Below are 26,009 nucleotides of genomic sequence, written 5' to 3' on the forward strand. Positions count from 1 at the left end.
CCAATCTGTGTCAGCCCTTGTCTGAATCATACTTACAAATTCTGCTTCAGCGTTGCACTGTGAATGAATCTGTGAAGTATCTCTTTGCATTACAGCTCTTCATACATCAAAGGCTCTTTTTGAACTGGGTAATTATAGAAGGGGGAAAAAGTTTTCATGCTACCTGAGTGTTCTTATTAATATTACCTTTGAAATGACTAATTACGTTACCCATAAAGATTGGGGGAAAGTATTATGTAACTGACTCATTAAAAAAAAAAAAAAAGGCCTTTCATAAACTTTGATCCTCTCCACTCCTCCCCAAAGCTCTCCTTCTTTTTTCCCCCATGACCGCATTGATTTTGCTGTTGAGTGTTTATACACCAAAAATGTCTGATGAATACAACACACGCTGGCACCCTCCTGCTTTACAAACTTCGTCACTCTGGTGCTGGGACGTGGAGCCTGTGATTTGATTACCCTTACTATTCGGGGGAAAGCATGTTGGCCATGAGCCCTCAGACTCGAGCAAGATTTGAATAGCAACTCTTTTCACGCCAAGTGTTTGGAGGCATCGAGAAGGTGGCCCTGCTGATAAGGAGTTTCTCCTGCTTTGAGACCTGAACTCAGAAAGGCTGTGCGGATGGCTGGGCGGAACAGTGTTACCAATCTCGTAGAAACCTTCTCGATGAATGAGAATGAATTCTCTTCAGTGGCCTTTTCTGTGTATGGAAGAATCAACAGCATGCTCCCCATCTTGTCGCCAAGAGAAATGAGTATCAGAGTCTCCGGAATGAAGGTAGTGACCGTGCTGCCCTTCTCTGAGCTGGCATATCACACCCGAAACAGGATGCCATGAGTTAGATGAGCCCCAGGCAATCAGACAGTTGACAGAATGCAGAACTCAAGCATTAGAAGGAAAGTTGAAGTCTCCCAATGATGAATGAACAAGCTACAGATGTCTCAGACTAGAGAAAAAGCAGCACCAGGGGACAGGAATTGCTGTCTTCCAACAGCCGAAGGCTTGTCATGTGAAGGAAGAGATGTATTCTGTATGGTTCCAAAGTACAATCCATAGGTAGAAGCTCCTGAGAGACAGGCATTTAGTTCACCATCAGTAGGAATAGTGTGATCAGGTTGTCTCAACATGGGACAGGCTGCTTCAAGCATTAGGGAGCTAGCTCCTGTCACTGGCAGTGTGCAAGTGGATGTTGGGTGATCCTTTGTGCCATAGATAGGCTTCAAGCACCGGGACAGAGGCAGGGGGATGGAGTTGATGAATTTAAGTTCCTCTGAAAATAATTAAACCACCTAAGTAAGTATTTATAAGGAGTCCTGCTATATGTAGTGCCAAGGAAGTTTTTGGTTTTTGGAGTACCCCAAAATAAAGTTGCTTTGTTTTTCTTTACCAGGAGATGACCCATTCCTGGCCTGCTCCTCTCACTGCCATGCATACTTCTGGAAACTCTGAGAAGAACACACTTTCTACCCCAGGACAGGTCAATTCTCTTCCTTCCTCCATTTTCCTTTATCTTGTTTCAGATGTATCAGTCTTCCAGTTGGAGTCTTAAAAATAAAAATGGCCTTGGTGTTCTAGTGCCATAAAATCTAGACTTCCTTGGGGCACCTGGATGGTGCAGTCGGTTAAGCATCCGACTGTTGGTTTCGGCTCAGGTCCTGATCTCAGGGTTGTGAGATCAAGCCCTGCATTGAGCTCCATGCTCAGTGTGGAATCTGCTTGAGATTCTTTCTCCCTCTCTCTCCCCCACCCCACCCTTCTCCCTGCTCATGCTCTCTCTCTAAAATAAATAAGTAAATACAATCTTTAAAAAAGTCTAGACTTCCTCTTGCCCCTTGGGATGTTAACGTAAATCTCATTTTTACTGAAGAAGAGGCTTTAAGATCATATATACACACAGACACTGGCATGTGTATTGTACTACCTAGAGCACTGCCCCTGTCTAAGTCACTGTGCCCAGAATTGATGAGTCAGAAGAGTGAGATCATCCCTTAGGAAGCCCAATTAGGTGATGTAACAACAATTTTCAATAATTTTTAATTAAAAAAAACTATACTCTTCACTCCAATAGGTCGATTTTCAATTTTGTGTATCACCTTCCAGTCCTTGCTCACAAGCACACAGATCTTTACACGCCATCACATCACACTGATAGAACTTCTACACTTCTATCATCCAGTGTTTATTTTTTTTCCTCACCTGCTCCCAGTAAGAAGTGTTTCTCACCATCAGTTTTTCGAATGCCTAAATAACCATGGCTATTGTAATAACACATATTTTTAAAAAGTGTCTTTCTCCCTTCCTTCCTTCCATCCAATTAACCATCCATTCATCCATCCACTCATTTATTCAGAAATCATTTTCTGAGGTCATACAACAGACTTAAAGTTAGGGATGAAAGAAACCCTCTACTTGTTATCAGCTAATTGACAAAACAGTGTAGAAAGTGTCTTTGTAGAGAATAAAAGGTTCAGAGAAGTATCTAGCAGTCCCTGGGTGTTGAGGAAGTGCTCAGAGAGGTGGCAGCATTTGTAGGATGCTTACAGCTTTGACAGGTGGAGAATGGCCTAAGAGAAGAGCACTCCACGCAGAGGAACAGGATGGGTAAAGGTACAAGGAGATGAGGGATCATGGCATGATCCATACCAGTGTGGTCTCGAGTGGCTGGTTCACAGTTTGAGTGATGGGAAGTAGAGAGAGATACGAACCCCAGGCAAATAAGTGCATCTCTGTAAAAAACCTTGAGTGCCAGCAAGGAGTTTAGACTATTTGCAGAAGGAGAAACCCAGTCATCCTTCAGCATTTAGGGTCATGAGTTGAGCAATAACATTGGCCTAAACTGTGTTTAATTATCCCCTTCTACCTTTGAAAGGGGTCAGGAGGGATCCCTGGGTGGCGCAGCGGTTTGGCGCCTGCCTTTGGCCCAGGGCGTGATCCTGGAGACCCGGGATCGAACCCCACATCGGGCTCCCGGTGCATGGAGCCTGCTTCTCCCTCTGCCTGTGTCTCTGCCTCTCTCTCTCTCTCTCTGTATCTGTCATAAATAAATAAAAAATGTTTAAAAAAAAATGAAAGGGGTCAGGAGTAAGAGCAACAACCCTCTCTGTCCAATATCCGGTGTGTGTGTCATTCCTTTCCATATGCCCCCTGTCCGTCCCTCCTTAGGCCGCTCTGGGCTTCGTGTCCTCTCCCTAGCATCCCAGCCAAGGGATCAATCCAGCCGTTTCAGGCGTTGAATCCAACACTGGTACAGCAATTGCAGTGTTTTCAGCTGTGTTCTCCAATTCTGGAGATAATTTGCGCAAGTTGCAATTTTGACATTTACAAGTGTATACAATAGAACCAGTTGTTTAAATGGGCTTTTGTAGTTAGTGCACAATTTGGAATCAGGCACGATTTGCATTTTCTGCTAATTATCTGTGCTCCCATCACCACATGATAAAGGTAGAGGTGACTAGGATAAAATGGTGAAACCAGCATGGATACACACCCACTCTTTTGTTTCACTTGGCTCCTGCCAAAATGTTGGTTTAAAAGAGAAGTACATTTTCAATAACAGTAATGACATCAACAACATAAGGCTGCGACGTGCTTCACCTCATTCTAAGCACATAATACCTAGTAAATAATTCAATCCTCATTGCAACCCAGAGATTGGTATTTCGACTCTCCAAAATTCACAGAGGAGGAAACTGAGGCACAGAGTAAGGTAATGTGCTCCAAATCCCCCAGCTAAAAGAATCAGGAGACCAGCCCTTTAGACTCAGGTGTTGTGGCGATGTGTTTATCACACAGATTTACAGTTGCCTCAGTTCAAATTCCATTTTCCAAAATGTGGCTGTGTACAGTACACGTACCTGGGTGATCCCTCCTTCCTCAGGGCTTGAACCAGAACCAGGTGACCCCACCCTCTCAGGAAGCATCCATTTCATACATTCATGATAGAGCTTGAGCAGCCTAAAGGGTGCCATCTTCATTGCCTTGGGAGCTATAGACCTGGCTGCTTGAATCCTGGCCCTGCCAATTGCTAGCTAGGTGGTCCTGCTCAAGTTCTCCTGAGTCTCGTTTCCCCTTCTGCACTGTGTGCGTGTGTGTGTGTGTGCATGCATGCACGTGCTCCACGGGTGTCTGTGTGTACCATATAATCCCAGTGGATTTTTCAGGTCAAATAGTAATTCTACAAACTTACAAAAACAGACACGGTTGAAAATTCCCAACTTAGTGAAGTTTACTTATCCATCCCAAACTGAAAATGCCATGTTTTCTCATAGAGCATGGAAAAACTCACAAGGAAGGGAGTACTCCTTGCTAAACAGGAGTGGAGCTAATAGTGTCCTCAAGGGAAGTTCAGTGAAGGCTCCATGGAGGTAATCAAACTCCAGACAGAGGCTGGCAAACTATAGCCCATGGGCTGTTAGATTTTTAAATGGTCAGGGTTTTCAAGAGAAAAAGAATGTGAATAGTTATGAGCATTATGAGTTACTGTGAATGATATGAAATAACGTAAGTGATATGAAATTCAAATTTCAGCATCTATAACTCAAGCTTTCTTGGAATCCAGCCACACTGGTTCATTTAACGTATTAGCTATGGCTGCTATCACACTACAGCGGCAAAGTTGAGTAGTTATGACAGAGACTGTATGCCCCCCCAAGGCTTAAAATATTTCGTATCTGGCCCTTTATGGGAAAAGTTTGCCAATTCCTGCTCTAGAGTCTAGATCCTGTGGGAGTGTCTGATTGTGGGATTATCATCAAAGTTATTATGGAAAATATTCTCACATGAATTTGTGAAAACAATTTGACATCATTATATTCTATTACTAAAATTACCTATATGACATGTCCATGAAAGAAACACACAGATCAAAGTTAGGCTTTTCTTTTTTAAAAATTTGTATTATGGGCATCAACAATTATTGCATGAACAATTCAGATTTTTCCCACAACCAGGCTCTTTCCCATTGGAGTTGGGTGTGTTTCTACGATAACTTGGGTAATATCCAAAGGTGTTTCATTTGTTTGGAATTCTAGTTTTAAAAAGTCTTATCTAGCTTAACATTAAAAACAGTATCAAGGGGCTCCTGGGTGGCTTAGTCGATAGAGCGTTTGACTCTTGATTTCAGGATTGTGAATTCAAGCCCCAAGTTCGGCGTGGAGCCTACTTTAAAAAAAAAAAAGTATCAAGAATACGTAACTCTAATGACTCAAATTCAGTAAATAATGCAATCCTCAAATTCATTTTATGGATCACTGCCCTAATTCCTTGAACAACTGACTATTTGGGTCTAATATCCAGAATACTTGGCTGAAGGTTAAAACTTCAGTCTAGCTTTCTGGGACCAGTAGTTGCTGCACATGTCACTCTCTAACCAAGTATTTGGTTTATTTGACTTTGGAACTTGTCATTTGTTTCCTAATGGTATACAAGCCCAATCTTGCCCCATACAATTGTAATGAAATCCCTTATAAAAATTAAACAGGGGGAAATATTGGATGTAGTGAAAGACATACACATGGCTAACCCCTCATTTATTTGGCATTCCAGGAAATGAGGTGTTCTGGATGATTGAAATTCTTGGATAACCAAAGGCCCATCCTTCCATAGGAATCCTGTTATACACATCATTTTGGGATGTAATTAATATTTTCCCACTTCTTATAACAATTATACCAAATGTGCTTTAGTCTTTCTTGATAACTTAGACATTATGATGAACACCAGTTATTGGACTATGCTGTAATTATGCCCTCAGGAGCTATTAAGATGGATAGGAATACTTGCTTCTATATTCAATGGCCATAGACTCCTGTGCTTTGTAAGTTCTGACTTTGTGTGTCATTTTCTTTGGCTCCCTGTGCTATGCGTTTTCATGGCTTGGTGTTCCCAGCAGCTGTACCTCTAGGACTGTTCTCCCCTTCCTCGCCATCCATGATTTGCTAAGGAGTGGGAAGCAAATGGCCAAGCTTGTTAGAGTTTTTCGTCAAAAGTCAATTCTCTATCAAGTGAAGGTAGAGGAGCCTTTGAGCAGCAAACTGCATGGGCTTTGTCATAGCTCTTCAGTTGAGAGGCCTTTTCCATCTCTTGTGGAGTTTATGGTCATCTTCTGGAGTGGTGATCTTGCTGGAAGTGAAGTCTCCTAGGCAGCAGAATCATGCTGAATAGATCGAAAAATCCACTTTCCATTAAAACGCAGTGTAATGGTTCTAGATTACTTCTCTTAAAGACAAAGGATACTGTGATTCTCTCTTTTCTTCCATAGGGTGGCAAAATTAGGCTTCAAGAGTAGATTACTTACATCAGTAGTTGATATAACTAAATTCTTGTTTTACTTGAATTCATGGTCTCCCTTTCGAAGCTCTTGTCTTGCAGTCAGTATCCTCTCTTCTGTCTGCATACCCTGTCCACTGTCACAAGGCTTCTGCCTGCAGGTTTGGTCAGGAGCCACACAGGTTTGTCATGCTTCCAGAAAGTCCAATGTGTAGAAATCTGTGTTTCTCAAAAACAGTGAATGAGCCATGTGCAGGGTGACTTTCAAATCCAATCTACATCCCTTTAAATAATATGCTCCACTTGTATATTTCAAATGACTTCCTATACTTCACCAAATTTGTAATGAAGTTTTAAGAACACTTCTCTCGTGAAAATGAGATCCATCTATCACATATGTGTCACAGTGAAGATAGAAAATTGGAGTTGTTACTATAAAAGGGAACGATGGAGCAAATCTATTAATTAGGGTCTTGTTTACACTTCTACCAAAACCAGGATCGTTTGTTAGTTTGAACTGGGGCCCCTTTCCTTCCTTAGAGACATCACTGCCTAGCTAAGTGAGAAATTAAACACTTGAATTTCACACGTGTGGGTCATTTATTCCCATGCTGCACACATTTCATCAGTGTGGAATGGCAGTTATGGTCATGTTGCAGCAGGTTTGACTGGCAAATGTTTATCCTTCAATAGAGCTATGAACAGAAGCTTTACTTGATGGAATTGCTAATAGCGGTTTCCTTTTTGGCAAACATTAGGCAAGTTCTGTCTTCAACAATAACAGATACACCTTTTGTTCCCTGTGTAGCATTTAACTAATATCTGTATTGTGTGTTCTTCCTTATAGGAATCCCAACACCTGACCCCTGGATTCACCTTACAAAGTAGGTGTTTTTAAAACATTCTCCTTCATCCAAACATTCATGTCATCTCCTCCCCCACTTTTTTCTCTTTCCTACCTGATGTTGTGAAAATGTGAATTGACAGTGGCAAAAATTCAGATTGTGATACATCCAATTGGTTCCTTTACTTTTTCATCTGTGACTTATGATAGGATGCTGTTCTTTCTATCTATCTATCTATCTATCTATCTATCTATCTATCTATCTATCTATGCATTCTTCAAACATGCTACACGTTTAAAGATTAATTTCAAAAAAAAAAGATTAATTTCATTCAGAGTGATCATTTGACAGTAGAAAACATGGGTAGTAATCATGTGTGCCCTTTCTTTTCAGAGTGGAGTGACCCAACCAGCAGAGCTTCTACAAAGTCAGTATCGCTTGAGTTGTGAGTATTTGGGTTTCCAAAGCAGGCTTCTTTGGGGGCATTTGGCAAGGAAACAGTGCCTGGCTGCTGAGTGGATCTTGTTCTCCTGCTCCATGAAAATAGGAACCTTGGCTTATAATAATGTGGAGTTTGGTTAGAGAAGAAAATGAGATTTCCTACAATAAGCGAGTAGCAGTAAAAATGAATGAGGTCACCATTAGACTCTCTAGTGATGTAAATACAGGCTACATTAATAATACCTGGAATATGAAAACAATTGTGATTCTTGACTAGTTAGTCTGAACATTATGTAACTTCAGCCACAGACCTCATTATACACAATATTCAGACACCCCTGACTAGGATGGAGGAAGGACACATCTCAGCAGCCATGATTGGACATGAAGTGTTGAGTGGATTGTTATGGCCAGTCAGCCCGAGACCTTGCTGTTTGCAGGTCATCTGGTGACTGTATATTAAAGATAAACAAGGACAGCCAGAAAGATATGGAATAAGAGCTTACATGATGCTGGGTTGAAGTTCAGAAGCCAGGATCCTGCGATTCTCTCAGCACTGGCTTCATTTGTTATTAATGCTAACTGAAGGAAGGGTATGGAGAAACCAATTTCCTCAGATTAACTACTGTAGATTTTGTAATATCCATTTGTCCAAGAACGTATCAAGGGAGTATTTCTCTCACAACTTCTTTCCTTCCTAATAATAGAAAATGAAAGTCGACTTTTCTATATGAGTAATAGTCACATACTTGAAAATTTTCAAAATGAAATAATTTATGACATTCAAGTGGTCTAATGGCACACTTGAAGTGAATTGCTCACCTTTTGGAAGATCACGAATAATTGCGTAAAACAACTGGGAATGACTCCCAAATAGACCATGGCTTGGAGAAAGTCAGTGGCATTTCCACTGTCCTGGTTCTGTTGAACAGGAGAGCCCCTAGAGCCCTGACCCCATTGTCAGTCCTCTTATTTGGTTTTCTGGCCAGATCTGTGCCTTCTAATTCAAAGTTCAATTTCAGCAACCAAGAACTCTCATTCAAAGAGGTGAGCAAAAAATAAGGAAGGGGGGAGGGAATAAAACCATAACCCTGAATTAAGGACCAAATTATGTGGAAACGTGGAAACCAAAATCGTCTTTGATAGTGTTCATTTCAGCTTTTCCATTCATTGCATCTTGAATTGCCCTTTCCCTTGTTATTCTAGTAAACAATAGATCTTATTCTAATACCTAGCCCTCCTCCCATTAAAATGTCAGTAAAATTCACACACGCACATGCACATGCTTGAACATTTAGAAAGTCAACACAGGTTTCCAAACATGAAAAAATATAAAAATATTTTTCCCACTGTAAAATGATCTTACTCCTAAAGCAAGAGTATTAGGCTCCTGCTGTGAAATATGCTGATTTCCATATAGACCATAAAATTCCATATTTCAGTAGTTTGTAACTAACAGAAATAAACTCGTCAATTGTGATTTATAGTTAGAGGCTGCATTTCCAGAAAACAGCACTTCATAGCACAGGGAGTATGTTGCGTAATTCAGTAGGACTAAGGTTCTGTATAGGAAGCGTCGATAAAACTAGAAGACACTGAGTCCATTTTATGAATGAGCCGCTTTCTTTTTAGCTGCTGGATCTACAGACCAGGCATTGGCCATCAGACATCAGCTAGAATAAGTTCCCTTCTTTATGGTAGGGTGTCAGTTTAATACAGGACAGATAGAATTACAGTAATTGTTTTTAGCTTCCAAATGATTATCCGCTTAGCCATTACTATCATTATTCCCTATTTTACTACAGTGTGCTTTTCAAACCAGCTTCTAGGATTTTCCATGTGGCAGGGTAATCTCCAAGCAACTAAGAACATTCTGTGTGTAGACAGACTGCTGGTGGCTCAGGTTTGGTGGGAAACAACCCTAAAGTTGGCCCTGCTGCAGGAGAGACACCTTCCCAAGGCTGGCAAATGCCCGGGATGTGCTCCTGCCATGTACTGCAGTGAGAGAGAGGAGTCTTGCAAGCAGAATCCCTTAATTACTGGGATGCTTTATTAGTTTTTCTCATCTTGACTTCTCTTCCCCAGTTGATGAAATACAGATCTTCCTTTTGGGCCTGGATTGTTTTTAAGGACTGCATGCATGGGCAGCAGGTTCAAAAACACTGGTCCAAGTGTGTCCCAATCCAAACTGGGAACCAGCCAGGCTTCCCCTGTGTTCCTGAGAGCTGCTGCTCCCTCTGGGCTGACCCCAGAAGTCTGGCTTTTGGAGGCCGGGGTCTCTCCTCACTCAGTAGATTTCACTGACCTACAGTGCTTTTTATAGGATGTCCATCCTTGAGGTGACATCCTACCTGCTCTGTCTAGAACTCTCACTGCCCATGACACCAGAGCATTAGACTGGGGGACTTCCAAGACCTGAGTTCGCATCTCTGTTCCATGGTGGTTATGGTGTTAGGAAAGGACTGACCTGGGATTCAGAGGACACAAATGTAAATCAGGGGTGAACTTTATTTCAAAATATACAGGTAGAGTCCCCTGGGAGAAATTAAGCAAATTAATGAGCTGTACCTATGCACATAAAAGTATACACACAAACACTTGTCAGAATTCAAATGTAAACAGTTATGCTCTAAAAAAAAAGCTATACTCTTTAGTAATTAGACTTAACAACATAAAAGTGCCTTTACTTTTAGCCCTTGGTATATTCTAGGGGATAGAAGGCCCAGTTTTTGTTTGCCTCCACCTCTGTGAATCTTGAAACAGGCCTCATCCAGGGCTTCTAAATCCAGTGGAGCTTCTAGCCTCATTCCAAAAGAGGTCCCTCTCCCAAAAGAGGGTGGGCCATGGGCATCTGAAGGTCCAATTGTATTTTTCAGGGCTCTAGGGTTGTATATTCTTGCAAAAATATCAGGTCTGTTCTGCCTCTGGGAGATCCATTTATTTCCATTACAAGATTCAGGGATTGAATGTACACTGTTAATGAAGCCATTAAGGACTGATGGAGGACAAAACTGATACCAAACCCAAAGAACTTGGATTTTCTTTGTCGAGTTGGATTGCTTCATCTTGCTTATAACATCTTGTCAATTCCTTGTCAGTACAGTGGCTTTACAAAAATACATGACCTTGTTGGTCTTTGATGAGCCATCCTAAATAGGAACAGGTAAGATGTATTCAGTTGCCCTGAGAAGCATTTTCAGATAGCATCCATGTACTCAAGGGTATTCATGTAGCAGTCCTTGACGTCAGCTAATTTTGTGAGTACTATTGAGAAGATGGAAGCTCCAAATATCCAGTGCCTTTGTTATACTTGGTTGTTAGCATCTGGACTCTGTCCAGTTGGAAACCATCCAGACCCCCTTTTAATCAAGCAGCTCCTGTGTTTTAAGCCATGCTGTCTCGAACGCCTGGCTGGTTTCCATTAAAGCCCAATATGAAGGCAGATGTAGCCATAATGCTGTTCTTTCCTTGCCATATGACCAGTTCTTACACTTCCGGTATTAGCTACAGGTTTGAAAACATCCCAGCTGTGGTCCCAGAAAAACGATGAAAGGCTGTTCAGAGACAGACTAGTAGTAGCTAGCCTCACTTCACCTGTGGGTGATGGACACACATGCCACGCAAACAGATCCTTGACGGTAGCACCAGTTAGGAGGGAAAGATGATACTATCACAGGAATAGCAGAGGTCTCGGGCCCTTATGAGCACATATACCAGGCCCCATGCCAGTGCTTTTACACACATCACCCCTCCATCCTGGAGGGGCTCCAAATTATTTCCATTTTACAGTTGAGAAAAGCAAAGCTACAATAAACTCCCTCCTCATGAAGCATGCACAGTACAGTGTGAAGACAAACTGACCATGCACGCTTGTCTGGAATGGACATCTTGGCTCTGAGTATGCAGGAGGGCCGAGTGAGTCACACTGCTCCTTGGCAGGAAAGCCTGAATGCAGGCCTCTTCCTCCCACCACTGTGCCCTTGTGTGTGGGCTCTCATGAGTTCGGGGATTTGGAACGCCCCAGTTGGCATTTTGAACGTGGAAGACTTGTACAGCTGAAGTTAGTGGGAAGAAGTCCCACAATGAATTATACCCAAACCCGGTCCACATTGCTTTAAACAAAGCATTATTTCTGAACTCTTCTCTATGTGTTAGGAAGAGTTCCTTACCACAGAGAACAGAAAGATTATTAGAATGTTTTTCAGTTTATTATAACCAATAGTGAGCACTACATTATTTCTCCAGTGAATTCTGAGGGTATTTTTACACCCCCCCCAAAAAAAAAACCCCTCGCATTCATTACAACCCTGACCATCCTATCTAAATTTTTCTCTTCAAAAATGTTTCTTTTGAGAATCTGATTTGAGATTCGAGAACTGCCAGGGCTTATTATGGAGCAACTGGTGGCCCACATCTCTAGCAATTTCATATACTCTTCCCTAAGTAGATGTTTGGTCTACTTTTTAGATACAATTTTGGTAGCAAAGCCACTGTGCAATGGGGCAGGAGGAAAGAGGCTGTGATTTATTTAATCAGATGAATTCTTAATCAGAATCCGTGATTTGGCACTCAGAATTTGGAAATGCTATTGAGGAGTGTGAGGCTTACAAGAGTCCAACTCAACTCTCCTGATAAACCAGTAATTTCAACGGCCTTCACAAGTTGCAGCCATTCCAGTGTTCAGTCCGAGACGTATGCCAACTCTTGCTTTGAACCTGTCTTATATGCCCTGCATCTCAGCACTTGCCAACTTTTCCTAAGGACTTAATATTTTTTTGGATGTTCTCCACCACATCAGGGACAGCCACCTGGGAGCAGAGAAAACAAAATTTGGCAGCCTGTTCAGGCTGTGAATTAAAGGTAATTCACAGTTTGAAATGAATCAGCATGAGGTCCTTAAGAAGAGTAATCAGACATCAAGAGGATTTTATTTTGAGGATTGTATATTGGCTAATGTGACAACAAGCAATATTGGCATTTGGAATGTTCGCATCAAGAAGCACTGAAGCTACTGGTGCTTGACAGGCGCCGAGACTAAAAAGTGAGGCTCCTTCAGTGGGAGGGGTGGGTTTCCACTTTCCTGATAGAAGCTCAAAACCCAGATGTTTTTGCTCAGCTAGCATCAATCTGGAAAAATCAGATTTGATCTTAACGTTGTTCGGGTACCCAAGATTCGTCTGTTTCTGGTGGATTGTGAGAATCTGGAATGAGAAGCCAGTGTTGCCCCCTCTTTCTCACAGGGAAAAGTTGAGTATCTCTTTTCTTTCCAACTGATTTGCATCCGTATTTATTCATCCATTCAAGCTTTCATTCCATCCCACAAAAATGCATGAAGCCCCTAGTGTGCAAAGCTCTGGGCGAAGTGTTGTGGTAAATTCACACATCCTTCCCTCAATGAGCTCCCAGGTCAGTGGAGTTTACGCTCCCAATAGTAACACCAGTACCTCAACTAAACTATATTGGCCGAGTGCCTACTATGCGCCAGGCACTTTGTCCCTTTAGAACAAGCATGTGGGAGTCACCTCATTATATTCCACAGAGGCAGAACCCAAAAGTCAGAGGCACTGTGTGAGTTGCCCAGAAAAGCTACAATAACGTGACAGGCTTCAGAGCACATGCCTTCACCTACACTAAAGCCACCCCATGGAAACTTTGCAGATGGCCCTACTAACTTCCAACCAGTTGTGATCTTACCCAGGCATTAGGCCCAAGTGGACTGACCACAATTGCAGGCCAGAATGGTCACTCTTAGTTTGGTTTAGATCAGGGAAAGCATTAGATCATAATACCGTCATTGAGAAGTCTTTCATATACTGCACCTGTGGACATGGATACAGTATAGATGAGCATGGATCTGTCCTCAGCTCAGGACCTAGAGCCCAACTGTGTCATCGTGCCTGTAGGATGCTCCCTGCAGAGGGGCAGAAGGGTCTGTGCCTCTCAGGGACCCATACCACCATGTCAAATCCCCATGAGGCTGATTTCTATGACCTGTGGAGGAACAGCATCCCTCTCCAGAAATCTCCATTTTGCCATCTTAGAGCAAACAGAAGACAAGTGATGTTTGGGTCTGTTTCTATGAGAGGTTCAGCCATTGCCCTGCATACTTACCAGCTTGGTTGATAATTGAGACATTTCTTTTTTTTTTTGAGACATTTCTTTATGTTCTCATAGTAGAATAATGTTTAAAAAGTATTCCCAGTGTGATCAACCAATGGCTTAGTCTCAAGTTCTCCTAGACGTTTTGGACAGTAACTGGGAGTGAAGGAAGTAAGGCTGGCAGAAGGCACTGAAGTTCGTAAGCAAGGCACCAAAGTGAAAATAATTCCAGTTGTATAATTGAATGTAATGTGATCACACACACACACACACACACACACACACACACACGTGCACCACATGCTCTGTATTACAGTGTCAGGTCCCTCTAATGGTGTCCAGTCTAATGAGATGCACGCACACATATGCACGCTCTTTTATTTTAGTTACTGATTGTAAAACACTACGACCAGGGCTACTTTCCTGTGCACTGTGATTATTTTTTTAAAGGATTTTTTTAAGATTTATTTATTTATTTGAGAGAGAGAGAGAAAAAGTGCATGAGTTCAAAGAGAGAGAGAGAGAAAGAGAATCCCCAAGCAGACTCCCTGCTGAGTGCGGAGCTTGACACAGAGCTGGATCCCACAACCCGGAGATCATGACCTGAGCCCAAATCAAGAGTTGGGCGCTTAAGCAGCTGTACCACCCAAGGGCCCCTGTGTTTCATTATCATAAAGGTGCCCACACAATGCATTAGTCTCACGTGATGTCACAGCAATACTGATAGACAGCCACAGGTGAAAGGAAACCAGGCCGGGCTAGGGGAAGATACTTGCCCGACGTCCCCCAAGCAGGGATGAGGGAGCTGGGATGGGAAGGCAAGAGTTCTGCATCCCCATTAGGACATGCTGTCTTGTCCCCAGAGTCCCCAGATGGCTGCAGGGCTGGAGCACATCATCCAGAGTGCCGACAAATCTTCCAAGTGAAGAAACTGCAGCAGCAGTCTAGACAAGCCCCTGGATTATTCCTAGGAATTAAAAAGAAGCAAACCAACCCAGCTGAGGCTGAGAAAGAATATCCACTTTGCTTCTAAACTGTTCCTTCTTCTTTTCCATTTCCATCCTATCAAGCATTTCACAAATGGCCAGATCCTTTGCCACAGTTATGTTATCGGGAGCATTGTGTTTAAAGGGTCTGCTCTTGACACCTTTCCGGAGCTGCTAAAAGCCCTTCCATTTTACTGACGAGTGGGGAATGGTGTTAGTAGAATACTGCAGATGCTTGCACAATTCCAGCTGCACTATCAGTTGAAAAATCTGACAAATGCCTTTCTTTGTGGTTCATCCATCCACATCAGTAATGAGGACCCAGACAGGAGAAGGTCTCAAAGCTATTCAATCGACATCTCCAAATATGCTGCCAAGATGGGGCCAGAGGGCCATAGGGACAGCACACCTTGCAAATCCAAATGAACACGGTGTCTTTTCTTTGCTATCCCCTGGGATCTTGGCACCCAATATCCACCAGTGCAGCTCCTAATACATTGCCTGGTCCTTAGCTCAGGGGAAAGGGGATCTGGGAAGCAGGGGGGATGGAAGGTAATGATTTACCCAGATGCCAGCCTACAGTTGTGCCACCTCTGTGACCAGTTTCAGGACTAACCCCAATTCTGCACAGGTTGCCTACTTCTAAAAATCCTGGGCTAATATCTCAATATTGTAATAACATGAAGTATTTCTAGATTTTCAAGAGAGAAATCCTCAAAAAGTCCCTCATACTCATAATATCTACACATGGTCTAGGATAGGTGGAACTTAAAAAGATTATTCTAGGGGCACCTGGGTGGCTCAGTTGGTTAAGTGTCTGCCTTTGGCTCAGGTCATGATCCTGGAGTCCTGGGATAGAGCCCCATGTCAGGCTCTCTGCTCAATGGGGAGCCTGTTGCTCCCTCTCCCTCTGCTGCTCCTTCCGCTTGTTCTCTCTCTTTCTCTCTCTCATTTTTTCTCAAATAAATAAATAAAAATCTTTAAAATAAAAAAGAAAAAGCTACTCTAGGTTTCTCCAAAATCACTTTTGTGTGTCCTGTAGTACAGCAAGAAAGGAAGCATAGAAACTGCATGTGAACAATGTGCTTGGGTAGTTCTAGCCACCACTTCTAGGCACCTTCCATGTGGGTAGTTCTAGCCACCACTTCTAGGCACCTTCCATGTGGCATCACCACCACTCCCAGGCTTGTCCTCACTAAGTTCTCACCCCAAATAGCCATGTCCACATGACTGCTGTTAGAGCCAACTCTGGGGACCTGGCCTGCCTAGCATCCTTTGCCTGTGCCCCTTCTCTGCTTCAGCCACCACACCACCCTCCATCCTACAGTGCCTGTGTAGGAGATTTGAAGAGAAGGAGATTTCCTCTTAGCAGGTGGATGACTTGGTCAGGATCACAGATCTTTTTTTTTTTTTAAGATTTTATTTATTTATTCATGATAGTCACACAGAGAGAGACAGAGAGGCAGAGACACAGGCAGAGGGAGGAGCAGGCTCCATGTAGGGAGCCCGATGTGGGATTCGATCCCGGATCTCCAGGATTGTGCCCCGGGCCAAAGGCAGGCGCCAAACCGCTGCGCCACCCAGGGATCCCAGGATCACAGATCTAATTAGTGACAGAGCTGGAATTTCACTCTAGGATTCTCAGATTACAGAACTCAGACTTCTGTTTCTTATACTTGCCACACCAGTAGCACATTTCAATTGAACAATCATTAATTGTTAAATACGAAGGCAAATAACACTGCTGATAATAATAATGCTTTCTAGGCCCATGAAACTTGCTGTTTCTGCACTTAATTGTTACATTTGGTTTTGCCTCAATCCTGGGTGGCAGGAGATGGAGCGGCTCAGATCCCAGCCCTCTCACTCCTTGCCATGTGACTTCATGATGTCACTTGATGCTTCCCCAAGCCTTTGCTGCATCATGTTATAAAATGGAGACTCAATATTACTCAGATTCCTTGTGAATTGTGCTGCTGTCAGACAAGCTCACGAATGGAATCACAGGCAGTTATTTGCCTTACTTCTCTGCCCACGGTAGAAATCAGGCAAGTCATACTCAGGGGGCTTGAGTGAGGTGCCCAGGCTTACACAGCATGTAGTGTTGCAAGACTCAGTCCCAAGCTTCTTGAGTCCAGGTTGAGTACTATTTTTGCTAATATCTGTCATTACTTATTGAAAGTGTCTCATCGATGTGGTTTGAATCAAAGGATTGATGCCCAGGGCTGACAGAACAGTTGACTTAAAATCAATCACTATGTTGCCACTCCTCCCCTGGTTACACTAGCTGTGCCCAACACATTTCTGGACGTTTCACCTCGTTGGCGAGAGTGAGTGCATTTTCCCACTTCCTCACACCCAAGGTACCATCTCTTCAGTTTTGTTATAGTTTGAGCATTTGTGGAAAAATTTGAAAACTCTGCCCCCCAAAATCACATACATATTATAGCCTCGCTGTCTTAGAACATGCAGTTTGGGGTTAGGATGGCCCTTTATCTTCATACTTTTTCGGGGTGCTCTCTTACTCTGAGATTGAAGGGGACCTGCGATCTGTCTTGACCTTTCCTACTGGGTTAAAATTCCAGGTTGCTCTTGTGGTAACCATACCTTGAAAATTAGATCTTGACAGTCACTACAAAATTTAAAAGTGCACTGCTGCCATGAACTTTGAAGAAACATTGCTTACCATTGTCAGCGACATCCTCCTCTTGATTGAAATAATCTGCCTTTCCGTCTGCTAGAAAGAGTTTGGAGGGGGGTGCAAAAAGATTATATCTTGATGGATTTTTTTAACATAAAAAATGGCTGTGCTTTGAAGCAAAGCTGTTTTCTGCATGAAATTTAAATCAACTTCAGCTCAATTTATACTATTCAGAGAGAACTGTGATATTTGGGGTGGCAAGAAGCCAAGATGCACAGTAAAAATGTAGAGACACTGAGAAAAGATGCTTCTGGGGGTCCATCCCGGACAAACCTCAGAGGTCTGGGAGTCCAAATGTCACCCACTTCCAAACCACAGATTGTGGTGCCCAGGGCTTGGCGCGGTAGAGAAATGCACAACAGCCTTTCAGATTAAGGGGGCAGTCACTGACTTGCCCGGTGGCATAAAGAGCTTGAAATCGTATAGAGGCTCCCAAGTCAGGGAAATGAAACAAGCAATGCAGGGTATCTCACTTGGGAAGAAGCTGAGGCATTGAGGCATTTGCAATTTCAGGGACTCTCTGGCTGCCCTTCCCTATCGCCTTTCCCTCCAGACGAGCACATTATGGTGAGTCTGGCTTTATAATTAGTTGTGGGCTATGTCTGTCGTTCCATAACATGATTTTTTTATTCGACTGGACTTTTAAAATTTTTTTGACATGCTCGTAACAAGATTTCAATGTGTCTTTCCTACACAACACATAGGAAATATCACTTGACCTCTCTGAAAGGGGCAATTTCAGACAGAAGTGATGCTCGCCCTCTGAGAAAGTTGGCATACTCTTTCCCACACAGCAAGTGTCAAACATTCAACCTGTTGGATGGTATCAGGTAGTTGGGAGGGAGGGATGCGGAGCAACAGAATACAAAGAGGTAGCTCTGTCTGAAGGCCTTTGGTGGGGTGGGGGGCGAGACTGCCTCTCACGTCACTTGAGAGCCTCTTCATTCTGGTTTGGCCAATCTGTGTGCCGAGGAGAACAGGGTAGTGCTGAGTGGATCATCGCGATATTCCTCCAAACGTAAGGAATGTCCAGGAAAACCCAGCCAGCAGTCTTCCACTCGTTAGCATTTTGAAATATTTTATTCCATTCCTCAGTCCACTTGGAAGAGGTAGTATCATAAGAAGTGAGGGGCACCTGGGTGGCTCAGTGGTTGAGCGTCTGCCTTTGTCTCAGGGCATGATCACAGGGTCCTGGGATTGAGTCACACATGGGGATCCCCTTAGGGAGCCTGCTTCTCCCTTTGCTTATGTCTCTGCCTCTATCTCTCTGTATCTTTCATGAATAAATAAATACAATCTTTAAAAAAAGAAGAAGAAGTAAAAAGATATGTGTGGGTGGGTCTGAGTACAGTTGAGTCTTGAAAAGCAATATAACAGAGATTGAAGTGTATAGTCTGGAGTCAGATTGCCTGGGTTCAAATCCCAGCTCTGCCATCTTGAGTCAGGTGATCTTGGGCAAGTCACTCAACCTATTACTCAGTTTTCCTCATCTGTAAAATGGGAATGGTAATAGCATCTACATCGTAGAATTAAGTGACTGAAGTGCTTATCGCAGTGCTTGGTACATAGAAAGTTCTTGGTAGACATTAATTATTGTTATTAATTATGCTCATGATTAGTCCTGAGCGCTCTGAGCCAGTATCATTTGCACTGGGTTCTAATCTCTAGCTACTCGGGGAGCCTTTCACTTGATTCCCTGAGTTGTTCTGGAGGTTCCCAGTTGGAACAAGACCTCTCCAGAGCTAGCAAACCTGGACTACATTGATCATTTCCTCTGTTGACCTACCTACCCCGGCCCCCGAGGATAAAAGTGATGAATAGCTAAAATGTCTGAAACACATACACTTTGGGTACTAGGCACATTCTTCTCCTTCTTGGAGTTCATCACAGCATCTTATCACAGCCTCTCTTGTGCCCTTAATTCTGTGATAATTTTTAAAAATAAAAGCTGGGCTTTATTCTGTGCCAGGCACTATGCTGAGCGCTTATCTCCACTAGCTAATTGAATAGTCACACCCCAATGAGTTGGAGGCACTACTGTTAGCCACATTTAACACAGGAGGAACTGAGGTTCGTGAGTTCAGGACGGTGGGTTCCTGTCTTGAACCTACATCTGGCTGACCCTAGTAAGAGACCCCTGAACCCTGGCCTTTCTACCTTCCCGTGGAATCACCAATTGCCGAATCCACCTGAACTTGATTGTTTGGGGGAAATGGCAGTACCTTGTCAGACATAATAGAGAACAAGCGAGGACCAGAGCTTGACCAGACATTCTCTGCCCCCGGTTCCCAGGATTGCCTCTCACCTTTTGTAAAAATCACCCCTGGCGTGCTTTCCTGAGTCATGATTGTGGACCTCTTGGTTCACATATATATGAATAACTGCTTCTGAAATATAACAAGCACATTGGCAATTTAATAATTAGATAGAACAATCCTTTTCTGAATTCCCTCCTTTTTTTGCATGCATAAAGGGATTCATCTGAATAAGAAAACAGATGAATAAAATGTCATGGGCTAGCCCCCGCCATTCTGTGAAATAAACACTCTATTCCCTTGCCTGGGCAAATCATTTCTGATGCCGCATCTCCGCTTCTGTTTCCTTGGTCTAAAAAGACATTTCAGACTCTGCCTTTAATTATAATCAGGCTTGACTATGAATCCCTTGAGAAATAAGCTTGTTTTTGCTGGGAGGGAAGGTAAAATAACATTTAAATAGGTTTTAAAAATAAGAAAGAAATCTCAGAAGACACACTATTGTAGAACACACTGTATATCAAAATATATAAGCACGTAGTTGTAACAGTGACTTAGTAAACACATTGCTGAGTGAACTATGAAAAATAATCCACCGAGGTGCTATTTCCCTTACTCCTAAGCACTGACTTAAGAGAGCATTGCCATAAAGTAGATATGCACTGTTTAAAAATATTTGTGTGTGGTGTTTTTTTTTTTTAATATCTCTTTTGGACCCAGTAGACTAATCTTTTTTCTTCCCTTGCTAGGAAAAGTACACTGTAAGGAATTTAGTTAAGTGGTATATTAAGTGAAGGTCTAAAACAGTTTTAGAAGATAGCATTTCTGAGCAAAGAAATGTCTTGAGCAGTTTGATTTCGAATATGACATAGATCAACTATTAAATAGAATTAAAATTTGTCCAGTGAAACCTTTGCAATCTGTTGTATAATTTAGAATTTGACATCTATTGTATTTGCTACTGGCATCTTTATTAGTATAAGAGCTTGAAACTGTGAGTAAAATAAATATAGCAGTACAAGTAAATGAATTTCCATGTTTTGGAAAGTGATCTTTCTCTGTCTGGACAGCATGAATTCTGCTGGTTAAGCGACCACCTCTGTGGAAGAACAACCCTCTCAAAGACCATTCTTGGCATCAAGTTTTGTCTTAAACTCTTAGAAGCCCTGTTCCAAAATTACAGGATGATAGGAGGTATTCCTGAACATACGTCCCGCTATAGCTCTCCCTAAAACATTTAGATCTAAGCTGTAAAGGAACTTGACTTTTAAAATCATGCCACAATTTAGGTTTGTTGTCTTTTAATTCCATGTTTAAAAAAAAAAGTTTGACGAGATAGGATGAGACAGTTCATTATGCACATCAGAGCACGTCAAGCCATTTCCAGTTTAAAGCCGTTACATAATCTCCCACGTTTGAAGCCGTGGCATAAAACTCTTTTCTTAGTTGAATTCCAATAAAGGTTTCAAAGAATTGTTTCTCACAAATAGCGATTCAACAGTTCCTCCTTTTCAAAAGAAGGCAAAGGACAAAGCCGACAAATCATGACAGTCTCTCATAATGAACAAACTGAGAGAATGCACAGCCACGTGCCTGCTCCAGTGCAGTGCTGTTTGGCTGCATGATGGTTATCGCTGAATGATTATAACTCACAATTTTATGTGGGAGAGAAAAAAGAAAGACATATAGAGATGTTTTCCCACTTGAAGCAAACCTGTCACCAAAATTCTAGCATATATTTCCAAACAGATAAAAAGGTAATTTTTCACCCTTAAAAAGAATCCTTCACTTTGAAAGTGATTCACTGCAGGTTTCCTCTAAATAGTAAGCTCATCTCATGCATTTACAATATGGTTTGATTTTCAAAACATCAATTTACATTCACTTTCCAGAAACAAATCTATTGTGCAAAGTGGCGCTTCCTTGTATAGCATCGAAAGGTAAAAGTATTTTTTTTTAAATTGGGGTCCATGATTTATGGAGTGTGCCCATCATTAATATTAATGATTTTGAGTCCAGCAGCTTTTGCTAACGCAAGTAGAGATGGAGATGCCACAGGCTGCCTCAGAGGTAATTCCATAGTGCTCGTTCATAATTAGCGAAATGCCAGATTGCAACAGCAGCCTATCAGATGCCGCCTTGTTCTTGTTCTCATGGGAACCTAATACTGGAGTCCCTTCTTTCCCCTTCAGTGTGCCTGGCCCATGGACACATCCCATGAGCTGAACATCTTATGGTAAATTACTGAGAAAATTAGGGCAGTTTTCATGACTACCACTGGAGATGGAATGCAATCCTCAGTGTGCAGTATACTCACAGCCACTGTGAAGTGGACAGGTCAGGCGCTGGAGATGAGGGGTAGTGTCTCTCAGAGCATGAATTCTCTAAAGCACCCCGGCAACCCATTAGGGAAACTTGCCTTAGTATCATTGTTCAAACGGAGCAGGGTGCCACTGTAGAGGGAGGCAGGGCTGAGCCATGTAGCATCATATGACACCTGTGCATCTGGGAACTGCAAGCCAGTCTCCGTTACAGGGGACACACCTCCGCATGTTTCCCGGGAGGTTTTCATCCAGGTGCTGGATGGTTTGGCTCTTTAAAATGTGTTCAGTCTTTGTCAGAGAGAGGGTCAAACCATGCAGGCACATTTATGGCAAGACAGAGATAGGCACTATATGGATTCTCTCTTCTAAGATGCTTTCTTTGGGAAACTTGTCTTGCTGTGCATGAAAATAAACAGCTCCAGGGGTACCTGGGTGGCTCAGTTGGTTAAGCGTCTGCCTTCAGCTCAGCTGATGATCCCAGGGTCCTGGCATCGGGCCCCAGGTAGGGCTCCCTGCTCAGCGGGGGAGTCTGCTTCTCCTTCTCCCTCCCCCCACTCATGCGTGTGCTCTCTCTCAAATAAGTAAATAAAATCTTAAAAATTTGTTTAATAAACAAAGTAAACGGCCCCAGAAGTAAAGGCGAGCATTTTAAAACCCTCATCCAACTTGGCTAAACAGTTTTGAACTTCCATATGGAACTTTTAGCTTGAGCAGTTTTGCCAAAGGTTTTTAAGAACCAATTATATAGGGTTAATCTTGGGTCTTTTATTTGTGGAGCACTGGTTTCAGACTGTTTTTTTTTTTTCCTTTTTTAAAAGATTTATTTATTTATTTGAGAGAGAGAAATGGGAGGGGCAGAGGGAGAGAGAATCTCAAGCAGACATGGGGCTCAATCTCACAACCCCAAGATCACAATCTGAGCCAAAACCAAGAGTTGGACCCTTACGACTGAGCCCCCCAGGTGCCCCTTCAGACTTTTTTTTTTCCAAATGTAGCTGTCTCAGATCGTTTCCAAGAACACATTGAGGTACTCAACTATAAAACACAAAAGTCCATTTCTGTACTCCTTTGTGAGTACTGGGAAGGTTGGCCAGAGAGTCATGAATGTGGCATGGCTGGTTATTTCAAGGATTTTAGTATATTGATCTTCATCTTCTCATTGAGAATCAGGCTTTTACCAGGCTGTTTACAGTAATTTCCTATTAGTGTCAAACAATTTTCTTTGGAAGGTTTGGCTGTATGATCTTAAACTCATGCCATGCAAATGATGTGGATACTTGAGGCAAATCAGTTCAGTGGGAAAGAAAATAACTTCAACTTTTCAGTCAGTTTATGTGGCCATGTAAGGCAAAAGTATTCTATTTTTATTTATCTATTTTTTAAGATTTTATTTATTCATGAGAGACACAAAGAGAGGCAGAGACACAGGCAGAGGGAGAAACAGGCTCCCCATTGGGAGCCTGATGTGGGACCCCAGGATCATGACCTGAGCAGAAGGCAGATGTTCAACTGAGCCACCCAGGTTCCCCATGGCATTATTTTAGATATGAAATATCTAGATCCACCTTCCCTCAGTTGTTTATCATAAATATCACCATGGAACAGTAATTGTTACTCTGGGGAAAAAAGACTTTTATGATCCAATATATTTGGGAACCAGTGGGTTAAAAAGAATAACAAAACTTAACAAGTCTTTTCATGTAGAAATCCTTGGAGCCTTTAATATGCTAATGTTCACTGTGTTTCTACAGGAGGGATGTAGAATATGAAGTGTTTCCCAAACTGACTGGGCCATAGAATTTTTCCCCCAGAATACCTACCAATGCCCATGCAGATGTAGACTCTACTTCATTAGCCACCTGGAGTGGAGATGCTCCATGTTTGTTTATGCTGCTGCTCCTCCTCTGCTTTTCTTCTAGTCGCCTGGCCAGATCAGAAAGTATGCTTTAAATCTATAATGTCCCTTTTAAAGCAGCTTAGTGAAATGACAGCTTGTATTCAAAAATCACGGAGGCTTTATTTTTTTTTTTTGAGGCTTTATTTTTGTATTGGTCACAAGGAAGGTATTCTGGAATCCCACCAACTTTCACTCTGAAGATTTCCTTTGTGAGGAGCCTTTTGTCTGTTTTTGTTTTTTTTTTCCCCCAGACCACCTGCAATTGTAAGTTGTCTCCTGAGTGGTTGACTCCAGTCCTCCCATCATCTTCCCTCACTGTGGGGAGAAAAGCTGGCTGAATAGAGAAAGAATCTCTGCATACTCACTGAACATTCTTGGCAGATAATTTGCTGCCATGTTTTATAAAACCAGGGACTGGATGTGCTTAAGAGCTTTTTATTAGATATTGCCGAGAGAGATAATAGTCCTATTATCCTGGTGACTTTTGAGACCATTCTGAATGCTGGTATTATTGAAAATGCAGTAATGAAGTCAACTCTCAAATCTAAGCATGTGGATTGTCCACTTCAAACTGTGTCTTCCCCAGCTGGCAGGTCTGGGCTGCCTCCCTGCACGTGCGCGCGCGCGCGCGCGCACACACACACACACCCTTTTGCAGGAATGCGTTTTTGGAATGTGACTTTGCATAATGTTAGATTGAGAAAAAATACAATGAAGAAGTTTTTTTTTTTTTTGTTTGGTTGGTTGGTTTTTTTGTTTTTGTTTTTGTTTTTAATTTTGGGAGGGAGGTTGCATCACACACAATCCAGAGTCTAAAGGGAAGAATTTCCCATTTGGCACTAGTGTTCTGTGTGCTACTTGGCTCTACCAGCACCAGTAATCCAGAGCTGATGTATTCCCTCCTAAACAGCCAAATCATATTTTCAACAAGGCTAAGAATGTGTCCTTTACTTAAGCACTTTCTTTATAACAGATCCCTTATTACAAGGAGCAGTAACTATGCAGTGAAGCTGGTATAAACTCCCATATTGGGATTTATTCTGATCTACAAGCTTAAAACGAAGAAGTTTCTGTGTACAGAGTACACCATTTAATTATCATTTTGAATTACTTTATTGACTGAAACATCAGTTTTGTATGCATTTTACAACAATGACTATAACATACAAGCCGTGTATAATTTTCATTATGTCTTATCTCATTCACATTATCTGAGGCATGATAGTAGCTAATTAGTTGATTGGGTATGAAAGTGCCCAAAATATTGATGGGCAGCAGAGATGAGCTCTGATTAGTTGCCTTCGCCAATTACATACTGCTGTTTGTATTTATTCCTGATGTATACTCATTATTAGTAACATGCTTCTTATAAAATTTGTAGAAAGTGAGATGGTTCAGTGATGGTATTTGGAATATATTGCAACAGCTACCTTATACTATGGAAGAATTCAAATATTGACATTTTTATTTCTGGGATTAACTTTTTGCCTTTAGATTTTCTCATGCATTATTATCACTATTTATTTTATGCATGCATGTCAGGGACACATTTTTGCAAATACCGTGTTTCTTAGCAAATCAGTAGGGTTGTTAGGAAATGCAGCAGCAGAAGAATGATCCACCCAAAAAATAACGAAGATGAAAATACAAAATGCTGAGAGGCTGGCTGGTGCAAAAGTACGACTGGTAAGACTGGACCCTTCTCGAGGTTGGAAGTTGTGGGGCAGGATGGCTGACAGTCACACATCATGATCTCTGTGCATCATGCTCTTGTTTACATTATCTTGATTACCTGGACTAGGAAGTGGCCATCCAACCACAGGTAGTGTTTACAAAATCTGGCTGATTGATTGCCTTATTCACCGAGGTCTGGGAATCTCATATTGAAACATCATCCAGGCTGTGTAGCAAGTTACTTTTCCAAGGGCATTTTTTTTAAAGGCACGCCAGTAAACTTCCCATCTAGATTCATGATGATTCTTTGAGAGAATACCTGAGTAGATACAGAAGCCCAGCTTATCTTGTCAGGTCGTAAAGTCATCCTATTGAAGGGTTGCCTCTTACTGTGAGTCAAGCCTTCTCTTGCTGTCCTGGTGTTTTCCTTCGTCCACGGGGAAAAAGGGGCTAGGCTGGGAATGATGCTGGAAATCCAGGTGGCAGTGTGAGCAGGCATGTGTATTTTCATCCGCAAAG

General features: G+C 42.3%; 1 protein-coding gene across 6 annotated transcripts in view; it reads left to right on the forward strand.

The window, feature by feature from the left end:
• The window catches only part of AFF2 (ALF transcription elongation factor 2), a 473,257-nt gene that overhangs the window by 313,149 nt on the left and 134,099 nt on the right, over positions 1 to 26,009 (forward strand). For 3 of the 6 annotated variants that reach the window (XM_025460809.3, XM_049107359.1, XM_049107362.1), the window contains 3 exons: positions 1,392 to 1,478; positions 7,116 to 7,152; positions 7,507 to 7,540. In XM_025460809.3, coding sequence (XP_025316594.1) covers positions 1,392 to 1,478; positions 7,116 to 7,152; positions 7,507 to 7,540 — 158 coding nt within the window. The remainder of the gene's footprint in view (positions 1 to 1,391; positions 1,479 to 7,115; positions 7,153 to 7,506; positions 7,541 to 26,009) is intronic. The other 3 variants (XM_049107360.1, XM_049107361.1, XM_049107363.1) reach the window with 1 other exon arrangement.

This window comes from Canis lupus, chromosome X, assembly GCF_003254725.2.
Source record: "Canis lupus dingo isolate Sandy chromosome X, ASM325472v2, whole genome shotgun sequence".
NCBI classification, from domain to species: Eukaryota; Metazoa; Chordata; class Mammalia; order Carnivora; family Canidae; genus Canis; species Canis lupus.